The 16,320-nt window shown below is 46.6% G+C and overlaps 1 protein-coding gene across 2 annotated transcripts in view; it reads right to left on the minus strand.

The window, feature by feature from the left end:
• LOC135906185 (uncharacterized) overlaps positions 1-16,320 on the minus strand; it is a 96,463-nt gene that overhangs the window by 15,640 nt on the left and 64,503 nt on the right. The window contains exon 2 of one of the 2 annotated variants that reach the window (XM_065437450.1): positions 14,536-15,306. The exons of the other annotated variant lie outside the window; for it this stretch is intronic. Coding sequence (XP_065293522.1) covers positions 14,536-15,306 — 771 coding nt within the window. The remainder of the gene's footprint in view (positions 1-14,535; positions 15,307-16,320) is intronic. 2 annotated transcript variants of the gene reach the window in all.

Genomic DNA, 16,320 nt, shown 5'->3' on the forward strand with positions numbered 1-16,320 from the left:
TGATGTTTGTCGAATCCTCGATGACGTCGAAAAGCAGTCTTTGTATCGTCGGAGCAGACTTCTGAGCTGCTGTTGCTTAATCACGGGGAGACTTGGATTAATGTCGTAGTCTGGTTCGGAAACCATCGTCATCGGGGTAGATGCGGCGGAATCCGAGAGGACAAACGCATTACTGGTTTCCACAATTTCCTCGATGTACGCGATCGTCGTGCCCTTGTTGATGTGCTTGAACTCCTGGCTGAAGTTGGGGCACCAACACTTCAGTTTTCGCTCCATGCAGTCGAGCGATCCCTCTTGCGACGCAAATTTCACGGTCTAGCAGTAAACGTTGGTCGCCTTCGATGACGCCTTCTACGCCAACGGGAGTTTCGGTGCCGACCGAAATAACAATGCTGGAGCGAGGCGGGATGCTCACTTGGTCTTCGAGCACACTCAAGGTGTTGTGAATACGAGGGCTCTCCAGCAGTATCGCTTTATGTTCCGACAGCGTTATTGACTTCGACTTCAATTCAGTTCAGTTTTATTCCTTAAAGGCCCCCATTTCAGGGGGTGTTACATAAGGGGTGGGATTACATTTGTAGTGAGGAAAACAAACAGCCATGGTGATTTAACATTGAAGGTGATCTGTTACGCGTTCTTGAAAAGCAGGTGTTGAAGTGATGGCGACGATGTCATGGGGTAGGCCGTTCCAGTCCGTGGCTGCTCGAAGAAATAATGAAGCTGAAAACGTAGTAGCACGTGATAGTGGGAGGGCAACTTGAAGGGGTTGACTGGTGCGGTGAGATATGCGTGATGCGGCGGCGATATACAGTGCTTGATTGAGAGGAGAATAAAGGAATTTGTGATAAAGGGTGAGGCTAGCAATGCGACGACGAAAAGAGAGGGGTGGCAGTCCGGATGTAGCTTTCAAGGATGAAACACTGACGTCATATGAGTATGAGGAATGAATGAATCGGGCAGCACGATTCTGCACAGCTTCCAATGCGGTGATTAGATATGCTTGATGTCGGCTCCAGATGGGGGATGCATATTCTAATTTGGGCCTTATAAGTGATTTATACGCGAGCAATTTAACATGTGGTGGGGCAAGACGAAGGTGACGTTTTAGAAAACCGAGTGTTTTGTTTGATGCTGAAATGACATTACCGACGTGAACCTGCCATGATAGATTAGAAGAGAGGGTGACTCCTAGATATTTATATGATTGTACTTGCTCAATCTCTGTGTTAGAAATTAAATAAGGAAAGAGATATGGATTGTGCCGACGAGTGAAGGACATGAGTTTACATTTACTAGGATGGAGGGACATTAGCCAGTTATTACACCAATTTAGTACGCTGTTAAGCTCTGTCTGAAGAGTGTATTGATCGTGACAGTTATTAATGGTGCGGTAAATAGCACAATCATCTGCGAAAATTCGAATACTACAGGAAACATGCAGGGGCAAGTCGTTAATATATATTAAGAATAGGAGGGGACCGAGGACAGAACCTTGTGGGACGCCTGAAGTAACCGGGAGAGATGTAGAGAGATGGCCGTTAAGATAGACTGACTGAGAACGGTTAGTTAGGAATTCTTCAATCCAGTGGAGAATATTAGGGGGTAGGTTCAGCTTTGAGAGTTTTAGTAATAGCCGGCGGTGGGGAACCTTGTCAAAAGCTTTAGTGAAATCAAGAAAGATGGTGTCGGTCTGCATATTACGGTCTAGATCAGTGTGCAAGTCGTGAAGGAAAAGCGCTAGTTGGGTTTCGCAAGAGAGGCCCTCACGAAACCCATGTTGTGAAGGGTGAAAAAAATGGTTTCGGTCCAAGAAGTTTATGATTTGTGAGTAGATGACATGTTCCATGATTTTACAGGGCACTCTAGTCAATGAAATGGGGCGGTAATTCAAGGGCGAGTCTCTGTTACCTGATTTGTAGACTGGAACGACCTTCCCCGTTTTCCAATCAAGAGGCAAATTCCTAAAGAGTGTGACTGTGAGAAAATGAGACATAAATATGATGCACAAATTGATTCCACATTTTTCAATAGTTTTGAATTAATCAGGTCCATACCAGCTGATGATGAAAGTTTCATATTATGAATTATGGATGAAATGCCTTCTTCGACGAACGTGACTGCCGGCATGGGGGTATCTAAGTTAAAGGGTGGTAATTGTGAAGGTGCGTCGAGTTCGGTAGTGAAAACAGATGTGAATGCATGGCTAAATATTTCTGCGCAGTCGTGGTCAGTCACCGCTTCATGTGAATAATTCGTCAGTTTAATATCGGGAGGATGTGTTGGGTTTAAAACTTGCCAGAATTGCTTGGTGTTTCTTATAAGTAAGTTTGGTAAGTCATTGTGATAAAATGAGTACTTGGCGTTATGAACAGAAAGTAGGTATGATTTTTCGGCCTCGAAGTATTTTCCCCATGCGGCAGGCGTGTCGTTTCGTTTGGCGGTACGAAACAATCGTTTATTTTTGTTTTCGAGTCGTTTTAAGTGCTGGGTAAACCATGCTTTATTGCGATTAGTATGAAAGGTAATCCTTGGTACGAACATATTAGTGAGATGATTTAATTTGTTCTTGAATATCAGCCAGTTTTCATGAAGTGAGTGAGTGTGAAATGCGGATACGTATTCAGGAAAAAAGGTGTTAAGTTCTTCAGTTATTGCATTATAGTTACCCTTATCGTAGAGTTGTATCGTTTTATCGGATGTCTGTTTTTGAGTCGAGGTAAATGAGAATAAAGCATGCATGACATTGTGATCGCTGATTTCAGGAAGGTAACTGATGGATGATACATTCTCGGGGCTGCTTGTTAGTATCAGGTCGAGCGTGTTTGCTGATTCTCGTGAGACACGGGTTGGTTGGGAAATTAATTGAGTGAGGTTAAAATTTAAACAGACATCGATGAAGTTTTTCGCCTCTGCATGACACGTTATTGTGGAACTAGCTATGTTCTGCTAATCAATATCCGGGTAATTAAAATCACCAAAAAGAAGAATACGGGCATTTGGATATGTGAGAACAAGTTTATGAAGGATGTTGTTCAGATGACGTGGGAAGTCTGGACTAGTCTGGGGGGGCCTGTAGCAAACGCCAAGCAGAACTGTTACGGGGGGAGCGTGACAGATGAGCCATATGGCTTCAATATCGGATGCGACGTCAACAACAGAGCATGATATGCCTCGATGAATGGCAACCAGAACACCGCCCCCCCCGTCTGCCTTTTCGATCGTTTCGATACACTTCGAAGTTGGGTAAATCGGCCGAAATTTCCCTATCCGTTAGGTCACTATTTAGCCAAGTTTCTGTTAGCATTAGTATGTTGCTCCCGGATGACGACATGATGTTTGATATGAGTTCGCGCTTTGGAAGAAGACTACCGATGTTAGTGAATATTATCGAAAACGAGAGAACATTGTGCGGTGGAGCGGGTCGACGATTTGTTAAAGTTTTGTGACGAGGCAATTGCTATGGTATTTCCTTAACGGCTTGGGATGATGCGGCAAATACATAGCGTTTTCAGCCGATGTGCAGGGTTTTGAAGCGCAAGGAGTACTTGTTAGAATTGGCTTTGACAAACACTAGTAACTGTTTACGCGCGTGTCGAACGGTGCGGGAGAAGTCCTCTCCAATACTGTAGCTTGTGTCTTTCAATTTACGGCCATTTGATAACAGTGCGTCTTTGGTTTTATGAGATAGGAATTTTACGATTACGGGACGAATTCGGTCGGCTGAATGATTTCCGAGGCGATGCGCTCTTTCAGCGTCGTTAGGTTCCAAGGTTATATCAAGATTTTTGCGGCAAACATCCATGACTAGTTTTTCTGACTCAGCCCACTTCAGGTCGATGGTTGCGCCGTGGTGGTTCAGGAAGTCCATACCGAGAATGACGTCTCGTGAACACTGTTGGAGGATAACGAAGGTGGCAGGGTAAGTTCGGTCATGAATGGTTATTCTTGCCGTGCAGATTCCAGTCAGCGTGATGAGGTGCCCTCCAGCGGTTCGAATTTGAGGGCCTTCCCACGCAGCTTTAACTTTCTTCAACTGCGCGGCGATGAGTCCATTCATGACGGAGTAATCGGCTCCTGTGCCCCCTAAAGCGGTGACTGCATGGCCGTCGAGAAGCACGTCGAAGTCGGTGGTTCTTTGTCTGGCGTTGCAGTTAGGTCTCGGCGTCGGATCACGGCTGCGTCGTGTTGAACTGAAACTGGAACGTCACGTCGTCAGGTCGCCTTTCGTCGTCGTATTCTTTGCTTCCAGACTTCGTCGGGACGGCGGCGTGTCGTTATGTCGTCGAGGTAGTTTCTTTGGTGTCTTCGTCGGCGGCGGAGGATTTTCGTCAGTTCGACGAACAGCAACCACACCTCCATCGGTTGCTGCTTTTAGTTTTCCGGATACGGGCTCGCTGACCGGTCCCGGGCTGGGCCAGTGTATGGTCTGCGCTGCGGCGACAGGTAGCGGCCTGGTGATGGCGAACGCGACGGTCGTCGAGAGCTCCACTGAGTAGCGGCGAGGTAGTAGGCGATATCGCGAGGGCGTTCACCTTGCTGCGGGCGCGGAGCGTTCACGGCGATACCTCGCAATCCCATCTCCCGGTATGGGCATCGTCGGTAGACGTGACCCGCTTCTCCGCAGTGGTAGCAGAGCGGGTGGTGGTCAGGAGCGCGCCAAACGTCTGTCTTCCTCGGGTGGGCGTGCTGGCGGCGGCGGTGGTGGTCGACGGAATTGCCGCGTTACGGGGCCCTGGCGCGGTCTTGGAGGGGGACCCTGACGGCGGGCGACGGCGGCGTAGGTCATCGCTTGCGGCTGAGGCTGTGGTGATTCAGGGGCTGCTCCGAGTTGTTGTTGGAGCTGCTCACGTACGGCATCGGCAATCGAAGCCACTTGAGGCTGTGATGGTGGGAACAGCTTCTGTAGCTCCTCCCGCACGACAGCTCGGATACTCTCGCGTAGGTCGTCGGTGGGCAGTGACTGAACTCCGGCGTAGTTTGTCGAGTTCGTGCCGCGGTCGAATTGCCGGTTTTGCATCTCGAGTGTCTTCTCGTTGCCGGTGGCCTCGCGAAGAAACTCGTTGACGGTCTTTGGTGGGCTTCGTACCATTCCGGCAAAGAGTTCTTCCTTCACACCACGCATGAGCAGGCGGACTTTCTTCTCCTCGGACATTTCAGGGTCGGCGTGGCGGAAGAGACGGCTCATTTCCTCCCTGAAGATCGCGGCTGTCTCATTAGGTAGCTGCACCCGGGTTTCTAGTAGTGCTTGGGCTCGTTCTCGGCGCACGACGCTTGCGAATGTGTGCAGGAAGCCGCTAAGGAAAAGTTCCCAGGTCGTTAAGGTAGCTTCTCGGTTCTCGAACCGCATTCTGGCTGCGTCTTCCAATGCGAAGAAGACATGTCGCAGTTTGTCGTCGCAGTTCCAGTTGTTAAACGCAACGACTCTCTCATACGTCTCAAGCCAGCTGTCCGGGTCTTCAAAAGTTGAACCGCGGAACGTCGGAGGCTCGCTGGGCTGCTGCAGTACGACGGGGGACGCTGGGGCTGCCATTGGGGTGGACTTCGTGGCGATCTTCCCAGTCGTCTCAGGCAAAAGTCCGTGCTCCGGGGGCAGTCCTTGCAGCCTGCGGCTACCTCGCTGGTTCTTGGCGACGTTGGTGTCTTCCGAGTGAGGACTTGGGTCACGGCTTTGTGGGGGCGTCCGGTACATGACCGCAAAGCACCTCCACCAGATGTCACGTGGTCGTGACGTCAAAGAACACAGTAGCAATACTGTGAAGCACAAAACTAACTTTTATTGGGCGACCTTGTGCCCACAAAAGAGGCTACACATATAGCACAATGATAGCGGCGAACACGGTCGGCGATCGTCGAAAATCTTATCAGTGGGTCAAGCACGTCGGCTTTTATAGAACAGTCGTGGAATGCTCCGGACTAATCGTTCGGACCCGCGTGCCTTCCACAAAGTTCTACACCATTCGCGTCAGGTGATCAAATCAGATAACATAAGGTTCGGAGACAACAGACAGCGGATAGAAGCATCGATAACTTTCCAGAAACGTCGGATACATGCAGGCGCGTCCCACGCTGCACGATTACATTTGTTAGGCGGCGACACGTGGTTGCCCGATACAGATAAGTACACGTGTCAATCACGTGTCAAATCACATGGCATGTGTCAAACAAATTGCCACAGGTGGGAACCAAACCCACAACCTTCGCATTTCGCGTGCGATGCTCTACCAGTTGAGCTCTTTATATATATATATATATATATATATATATATATATATATATATATATATATATATATATATATACACTTTTTTTTCAGAACGAATGTTCTGTAGATCCGGCATGCACCTAGTTTAAGACGAAGGCGCACACATATGAAAATGCGTGTTTACATAATGAAACATTGTTCCAGCGCAGATTTGAACACGGAGGATAAAAGACAGACAACACGAACGGACTTCAACTGAATTATATTCATGGAAAACAGGGCTTCATGATGTTTCATAATGATGTTTCCTAATGCTAATCACAAACAACTAGCCCAGCTCTCCATACTTAATGTTTACAGAATTGCTTACGTTTCAGCCGGAGTTTGTCGGAGTGACCATTGTCAAATATGTAACCTGTGTGACTCTGGCGAAGCCGCGCCAAGGCCGAAATGTAAGCCATTATGTGAACAAACGTTTTTCGTATGTGTGCTCCTTTTTTCTAAACTATGTGCATACCGGACCTGCCAAACCTTCTGTTGGAAATTATTTCACCGCTATGAGTCCCAGCGAAGCTACTACAAAAAGCATCACCTTTAAATATCCCAGGAATGCCGCCTCTGCCGTGCTTGGGGCTACTGCAAGACAAAGTATCTGTACCATAATTTTTATGCGCTTTTTGTCGGTCCACTCGGCTTCATTTCTCAAAACGGCGCTACCATTAGTAGCACAACTTCTTTTTTGGAATTCGTACCTCCGTTGGCCTATACTCTCATCCTCCACATCAGTAGTAATGGCGTGCCAATACGCTCCGGCAACGCAGCCTTTACTGTGTGCTGTAAGATGACGGGCTTCGTGCAACCACTATCATGCTAAACACAACCAGACTTCGTGGTACGTTGCAGCAATTGTGCAGGGCTCCTTAACCAGCTTCTCTGCAGTTGTTGTCGTCGTTCAAAACTTGTATTTTACTTCTGCACAGAGTTCGAATGGCTTCCTCCATCACGCGACTTCGCACCCGCCGGCAGAAACGTGAGCAATTTCGTAAACGTGTTTTTCGTATGTGTGCTGCTTCTTTCTCAACAATATATATATATATATATATATATATATAGAGAGAGAGAGAGAGAGATTAAGTGCAACTGATACTGGTCTGCTCAAGGCCACCATCAGTTGCACTTCGCTCAGTCAGCTCCTGAATAACACTTTGAAAACTTTGCAATTCGACGTAATAGCTCTGGGGAAACCCGCAAGGTGGAGAGAAGTAATTATTAAAGGAAAAACCCGAAATCCACCCGAGGATCCGAGTCCTCAGAGAGTTGCGACGTCACGCTAACCTATTCCTCTCGCATTTACAGATATATAGCCAATTAATGCTTTTTTTTTTCCTGCCACGAACGGTAAGAAGGGCCTGGAGGGGTGTAGGCACCACAGGGCTAAAACTAGTTTTGGTGGTAACGTGAAGTTGGATGGTAGAGTTTTATAATGGGTAGCAAGAATACCGCTCATTGCAGAAGGTGGCCTAGCCGCAGGAGGAGGCGAGGCGGGGCGAAGTAATCTGAGCGAAGTGTCCTATATGCGTGATGCGCGTTTCAAAGCGTCGACGAGAATGTGTGTTGTGGCTGAGTGATATATGCGCTATTACCACAGTCGCCACGGAAGGTGCACACCTAGGAAGGTCAAGACGTAGTGTTGGAGGTTGAAGCGGCTGCAGGACATGGCACATCGTTGCACTGGCTCTGCCTAGCCCAGGAATGCTGTATTACTGCAATTACTATTGTTTGGTCTTATTTCTCTCTGTGTGGATACAATGCACAGATAGGGAAATACGGAAGGAGCAGGCTGGCAACTGCCACAGAGAGGGGCACAATTAAAGTTCGCCTACTGTTTAGGAAGAAGCGAATCACAAAGATAGCTGGACATAAGAAGAAGGGAAGTAAAGAATAAAAAAACAGTAAGTTGGAGAGGCCAAAAAGAATAAACGACAAGGAACAAGTAGGAGCAGAACATAAACGCAGTAAAATAGAAACCAAGAAAGTTAGCAAGAATATTCAACCACCCGCCAAGTTTCTAACAAACGGGAAGTCAAGCCATTTTGTTTTTGTAAAAAGTAAGCACGGTGAGATTTTCCGTTACTTCAATTTCTTGACGTCCTTGGTGGAGAGGAAGACATTTCAAAGGGTGGTGCCTTTGTGACGATGTTTTTAGACTGCAAACATTTCTCCATACATATGTAAAACATTGTGTGGGTGAAGCGACTCGCAAAATTACTTCCACCGGAGAGACTACATCACGTTCTTACGATGCTGAATCTCCTTCTGCGTACGTTTTGCCTCTCTCAATTTGTAAATAGATTAGGTATGCCTATACCATCGTTCTGCGCTAAGAAGTAGCTTAATTCCTGCTTCACATTCACAAAATTTTCCTCTAGGTGTAATAGTAGAAGTGGTTTCTCGAACGGCATCTTTAATTATACCTTGTATGTTCACAGGAAGGCACTCTTCATTGTCCTGACATTTCTCCTTCATTAGTGGCCTGTACCTTGGTCCGTCGATGCGGGGAGACACACATGGTAGGACTTGCCTAGGCCCTTGATTTCAGGATGCGTGGGAATGTGGTCACTACCGTCTGTTTGTTCAAACTCACTTTCAAAAAACCACTTTACGTTGTCGCTGAGATATCGTATCAGATCCGTTTGAAGTCAGTTCAAGCAATCATTATTTTGCATCACCAAAAGGAAACAATAGTCGCTTAAAGTCCCAAGGTTTGACAATGGCGTTCAGCAGTTAAATGAAAGCAGTTGTTATAGGGCAATCAATGTAGTAATATGGCACTGCCATTAATTAGAAAGCGGAGTTTATGATCCGATGCAAAGCACCAATACGTCTTCCTTGACTATTCATAGTCAAGCTTCCTCATGGCGGATGAGTAATAGTCCGCAGTAGAGGTGTCGCTGCTAAAAGGGAACTTAGTCTCACGGTGTTCAACCGAATGAATGTGAAACACAGGCACGTGCGAGTGTGAATGTGAAGTTCTTTATCTTTTCCCCCTCCCCAAGTTTAGGGTAGCCGCTCGGGCACGTCCTTGGTTAACCTCGCTTGCTTTCCCTTTTCGTTTCGCTCTTTCTATGACGTCTTATTGTCAAAAAGACGGATTGATTGTTGTCACCACGTGTCATCGGATACTGAGCACAGGTGAGCTCACACCTGATCTAAATGGTGACTTTATTGTATGTAGTTCCCGCACGTAGCAGACATAAAACTTCGTAGCGGATAGCCGTCTGACGCTGTTAATCTTGGTTTGCAAATGACAATAATGTGAAACGTGTTCGTAAGTACAAATGGACGAAAATAAAAAAAAAGTGCGCGATTTGAGGCTCCGGGTATTCCATTGGAAAATCGAAGCTTCTTTGACTTCTTTACGGAAGGGCTACGACTTACGGAACTTACGGCTACGTAAGGGCTCTAGACTTAAAAGCACTGAATTGAGAGCGTCCAACATTTGAGGTGTGTACAATAGTTAGGAGAATTCGAACGGTACTCATGAGGGCGTTTATTATCGCTACGACTTGCTGGTTTTCCTCATAGCTGCAGTCTGATGCCGGAACAGGGTTCGACGAGCGAGCAGGAATCTATGACTAATGGGTTTATAGCTGGCAGCTTTGACCTCGCATCAGATGAGTCAATGGTACTCGTGCCCTTGTTCCTAGGGTCATCGTCACTGGTATTGCTTGGTGCTACGCTCTTGAAAAAGCTTGCACCCTTTAGGGTGAATACCATTCTACAACAGTAAGTGACATTTGCCTTATTTGCATTTCCTTTCTTGAAAACTCCGCGCAGGCTACCTGCCATGTCGTGCTGATGACGCACATGCCGTTCGTGACCTGGAAGTACCGGGCGCGCTGCGTGAACAGAAGGAAATGCGGGCAAGATAGATGATGATTATAGTTTTGAGACAAGATAGGCCCCAAAGGATGGAGACCTTTTTAAGAGCGTAATGTTTGGCAAGTCAGTGGAAGTGGTGCATTCTTAGCAATGGCATTGGACTTCCTTGAATACCTCCGGCGACTGATGCTGTTGTGGCGATGGGGGAGAACGCCTGCGTCGTATCTTAGAGGCAGCCCCCCTATGCGACCACCCACTTCGAACAATTAGCTTAAAAGGTTTCTTACGTGGACAATAATTCGAAGATGCATCGTGAGGGTCCTGACAATTGCCACACTTGCGGTGTTCTGCCCGACAAGCGTGGTTACTGTGCGATTAGGAGCATCACCAGCACGCGGCTGTATTTGCGCAGGCAGCACTGGCGTGCCCTATCTGAAAAAAACATTTCCAGCATTGAAGAGGCTTCGGCACAAAGGGCCTAAAATAACCCCAAGTTACCTTAGTTCAGGATAGCCAGTCAGCTTCTAGAGTCTGTCAAGGAGTACGTTTACCTAGGGCAACTAATCAAAGGGAACCCTGATCATGAGAAGGAAATTCATCATCTTGTATTCATAGAGGAGGTTGATGGCCAAGTACTGCACCAGGGTGGCCAATCCTACTCTGGTGAGAGAGTGCGTTACCGGTTCTGGTCACTGGGATCAGACCGCACCCCAGGCCTGTTTACGCAATTTTATCAACGCGCGGATTTTTTCTAAAATGTGTTGGAAATTGCATGGCACCGGGATTTTAACCACGGTTCTCTTGCACGCGAGGCGGATGTTCTACCTCTACGCCATCGCTGCGCCATCACGCAGTCATTGCAGTGCAATATTAAACATACACAAATGCGTACATTGCGCTATGGGCATTGTATATATGATCCTGGTTAAGTCCGGTAAGGTTTACGTAGGCCAGTCTGGGCGTTGCATCAACGTGATGTTAAGAGAGCGTCTGGCGTTATGTAATTCATCAGGAACGACCCATCTAGCTGCCCACTGTAGTGACTGCGGCTACTATCCTATCTCCGAAGATACTCAGATTATCTTCAAAAGCACTAACCAGTTAACCAGTGAAATGGCAGATGCTTTCCACATAAAGAAAAGTGGAGATAACTGTGTCAGCCACCTCTCGGTCTTGCTACATGATAGGGAATTCAAGTTTTTTTACGCTTGGAACTTTCTTACTTTTAACGTTGCCTTTCAAATAATTGAACCCGAGAGCCTTGTAACGCATACTCAGCCGTCCTACTCCATTTTCGCATATATTCGCTTTATTTCAATAAAAAATTTAAGTTGTGAGTAAGCGCTTCGTCTTGTCCACTCTCTTCGTTTCTCGTCTCTGTGCTCATTTGCAGTTTCAAGATGCAAGTAATTAAACCAACTAGCCCAGTTATCCATTGTTAAAGCCTTCTTCAGACCACGTAGACTTAAACAATGGTAACACCTGGGTATTCCAATTTACCTTTCTAAATATTGCTCCATCTCTGTTTCGAAGAAATCAAAGGGAGGGTGTAGGGTGCCAGAAATTCAAGCGTTCCTAATCGCAGCGGACGACGGAGCGCAGTTTTCGGCTGCTAAATATGGGTGGATGCGACATTTGTTGTTATTGTAGAAAGTGCACCAGCGTTAAGACGCGAAAAACGTTGCCGATGAGCTGAATCAAAACACATCGAGCTGCATTTTCTAGCACCATATTGCACATAAGCAAACAGACTTGCAGCAAGAATGGTTTCTTCGAACTTGACGCTCCTGTTTCTCTACCGCACACCAAAGGAGGGTAGAAGTGTGCTCTGGAAGCAGCTGTTCATCACCATAATTGACCACACACTGCAGCTTCAAGGTATAACTCTTCCTTCACCCCTTCAAGAAATCCTGTTGTTTACCTGCGGACAAACAACTCGATTCAAATGAATAGATGATAACTTATTTGTGATAGCACAGGTTATGAAAATCGCGATGGCTGTAACTACACCGTGACGAAAAGCTTTCTTGGATATTAGTGGTGCCTTTGACAATGTAAATAGCAAATTTCTGGAATGCTCTTAAACGGCTGTGAACTAAGATAATAGAGAACCACCAAAGGAAGTGTACAGGGACTATTAATAAAGTTCAGTGTTACGGGCAAGGTTCAAGTACTATAGGAACAGTAGCGCTCGCCGAGTTTCTTCGCGGCTTCAGCGCGAACAGCTAGGGCACTTAAAACCTGCCGAAGCTGTTGTGTGAACGTCGCCCAGTCTGGAAGATCTGGCTCATGGTTCCAAAACCAGGTTTTCGCGGCATCGGGCAGGTAGAACGTCGACGTTCCGTAATTCCTGTGAACTGTCCCACTTGTTGAAATCGCTTACGAGGCCGTAGTTTTGGAGCCAGTCATCTACGTCTTCCCCGCATAGACCAGCGATGACTTGGGGGTAGCACTGGCGGCTTTTGATGGTCACGACGGAAGCGAAGGTGGAAGTGGAGCAGCGGCCTCGGACGTGCCTGGATTCGCCTACGCGAGCATGACCGGTGGTGTTAAGCAGGGACCCGAGCGGAGCTCCATTGAGAACGTGCGAGAGGTCTTGGCGAAAGAAAATCACCGTCCACCACTTGTAAGGAACCGCTTTATTCCAGCCGAGCTCGTGCTACTACCACGAGGATCAAGCTGTGCGGTTGGTGACGATATATGCAGATGATGAAGATGTGCAATGGATGATGATATGTGGAGATGATGAAGTACAAAGTCACGCATTTGCTGCGCTCAGAATTTTAACAACAGTCTGGGACAGGGCTGTTCATTGCCCGACCTCTACTGATCATATAGTAGCAGGTATGGGCAATAAGTTAGTAAAAAAATTGGTATTAAGCACTATTGGTAGACAAAGTCTGCTAGGCTTAGTGTACGCAGGCGACAGTGACACTGAAAGCCATGTATTGATAAATTAATATATTGATAAATTAGCTAATATATGTGACCTGCACGAGTGAAGTGCTAGGATGGACAATTATTGCAGAAACATTAGGTGTCATCATTTTCAATAAGAAACATTTGGAGGAAGCTTAAGTTTCGCCTTTAAGAGTGATAGCGACAGCATTCAAAGATCTCTGACTGCTTCTCACGCAACTGCTGTTCATGTAACTAATCTTTACCGAGAAACGCTGGCCGCGAACGCAATGCACGAAGGCGAGCTTTGTGGTAGAAACGCGGCCTGTTGCGTGGGCCGATCGCAGAGGTTGTGTGCAGCCGCTCGAAAAAACTTTGCATGGTTTCATGTTTCTGTTGTCGTTTGACACTTTAATATTTCAGCCTGAGAATATTTAACATAAAAGGCATGCGCTGTCGTCGTTTTGTCTCAAAAGATTTGTTTGTGAGCTGTCATCAAAATTCCAAGGAATCACTTTGTCAAAGATGGAAGAGAACACATGAGCAACTTTAGTGATACAATGGCGTGGCGATTTAAACCGCATATACCGCATGTCATATAGCTTGGCATGGCGTGTAGCATATATATACCTAAACATATACCGCAATCTTCGCTCACAGGACGCCCGGCGCCGGGCGCCGACAGAGGATTTTTGGTGTCAGGGGACCCTTGACGCCGTCGCGGTAATATCAGGCGCCCTAATATACACTATCGGCAATTACCGGCAGTAGATAAATATTAATAACTGGTAGTGTGGATAAATGAGGGAACCATGTATCTGGTAACCCCCGCTGATGTACCTAAGGCAATAGGTAGAAGATAAGCAGCTATATAGAACCGCCGATTATTATTGGGGTAAACAAGTACAAAGTTTGTAAGAAAGACTGTCGAAAAGCGTAACATGATTCGAGATTAGGCTCGAAAATGCGTTGCTCTTTTCATGTTAGGCTGAGAAATAGAATCAAATCAGGAAGTAAAATTACGAAAACACAGCTACTATATTAGCGTAAAAAGGCCATGGAAAATGCAAAGAAGCATTAAAAATTGAAAATAGGCTGCTGTCTCAACGTGATGTTGCGCGAACACGTATTATCAATTAACAACTTTGAAGATTAAGACTTGTCCGCCCATTGCCGCGTTTGCACACGCACACCAAAGGAAAAGGGGACAAATGTAATTGTACCATGTTATTTTTTAGGAGGTAGTTTTGCATTTAGATCATTTTTGCCAACTGCAACAAAAAGCGAGAGAAGAGAGAACATTCACGGACCGCAAAACTAGCAAAAAAAATAAAGAATACAGAAGAACATTTTCGGTGTCATAGCGTTTAGGCCAACAAAGATAAGTTGCAATCAGTTCTGGCCAACTACAACCCACAGAAACCGGCTTGCGAGGGCGTCCAGATTATTCAAAAAGGTGCCGGTACTTCAAGCATAGCTACCCTTTAATGCAAAATCAAAGCCACATAGCGAGCATCCGCAGTTTCTATTTACCAGAAATATACATTACCTACCTGCTCTATCCACCGTGATGTCGATGGTCTGCATGTAACCATCTTCCCACCAGAAGAACTTCGCGATGTAAATGGTCTGCAACAGAGCCGTAGATGCCACGCACCAGTTCCAGCCGCTCGCCTCGACTTGAGCCTTCCAGCCGACCAACACCAGCAGCTGCCACATCATCATCCCGAAGCGGCAGTTCGTCCATTGTTTGATGTCCAGTCGCTCTCCGATGCGAGGATAGAGCTCCGTGCCCCAGTAGAAGTCGAGTACCAGACTTCCTGTTGTGCCGTGTTCTCCTGGCGAGGGACTCATTCTCCCCTTCGCGTACAGAAGCAGCGGAATTGCGAATGCGAACAATGCGAGCGCAGCGGCCAATCCAGGCATGCACCTGTATGCTACCTGGCAAGGAGCGTCAACAACTATCAAAACACAAGCGGCGATAGTCATGGTGATGACGTAATAGGTGAACCCGCTCTTCCGGTAGACAGGCCTGTGCCCCGATGACGTTGGTGGGCCGTGATAAGTACTACCAGGGATCAGTACTAGAGAGAGACCACTGTAAACAGTAAACGCGACGATAAGCGCCCATGTTTCCAGCGTTGCCAAGCCCAGGCTTGCCCAGGAGTCGCGCCAGAACTTGGAGAAGCCGAACTCCAGGGCCTCTGTAGTGGACGAGCTGTGAGAAACTACGAAGCACACGGTGCACACGACGACGTTTGGCATGAGCAGCATGATGACCAACGGAAGGAGCACGTGCGTGAGAACAGGAGGGCCCTCATGTCCTGCGTCAAGAAGGTTGTTTTATTTTCGTTACAACACAAACGTAAATTGTGAGCCAAATGCACAATAGCGTGGCACCTGCTTCTGACGCAAGACCACATGCACGCCCTATGAAGCAGACAAGTTACACAAACGCATGCAAAACTGAGCACAAGTGTCGCGACGCAGCACATCTGCAATCTTGCCTCCCCGCCCTCCTCAGAAAAAAAAGAAAAGCAAGAAATTAGTTTCCATAGGGATAAATAAAGTACCATCAATACCACGGATTACGAAGTAGGGCTGCAGCGGAAGTAAATGAGATACATTTCTAATGTACGGCACGTTTTTAGCACAGCTTCGTTCAAACTAACCGAATGTCGCTCGCGATGCGCCTGATTTTTTAATCGTTGCTCGCCTATTTTCAACGATAATGTAATGGCAATTTATTATTGGAGGTTCGAAGTTTTAACTATCCTTAATGCTTCGTCTTTGAATATTGAAGCAAAATGCCCTTTCTCGTAGCACAGCCTTCGAAAAGAATACGTTTACTGATGGGTATTGTGGAAAATGAATGTCAGTCAAAATTACTATAGCAAAAATTGACAGTCACATAAGTATTCTTACGCTATTTGAATGCGAAAGTATTGTGACTTCTCTTAGTTATCACCATTAAAGACTTAATGTTTGCGTTCCGTCCTTCACTTTTCTTTCTCTGCATTCGATAATAGTGGGACCGCTGCCACTGAGAACTCATCGAAATAGCTGCGGTTTCATATTGTGATTTCTTCAGTACATGGTTCATGACGTGGCACGTGAGGTGACTTCACTCATGAGCGTTTCGGAACCAAGTTTACTTTCGAACATAACGTGACCATGATATGTGATGTCACACATTGTTACGTGTTCTTACCCACTCTACCGCAACGCACCTTAATCCTCTTAGGTCCAATTTGTACCGACCTTAATCCACGTTAATCCACCTCAAGCCACTTATTTTCACGTTCATTCACTTTGCTACACCTTAATTCCCTTTACTA

The sequence above is a fragment of the Dermacentor albipictus genome, unplaced genomic scaffold (assembly GCF_038994185.2).
Source record: "Dermacentor albipictus isolate Rhodes 1998 colony unplaced genomic scaffold, USDA_Dalb.pri_finalv2 scaffold_16, whole genome shotgun sequence".
Lineage (NCBI taxonomy): Eukaryota > Metazoa > Arthropoda > Arachnida > Ixodida > Ixodidae > Dermacentor > Dermacentor albipictus.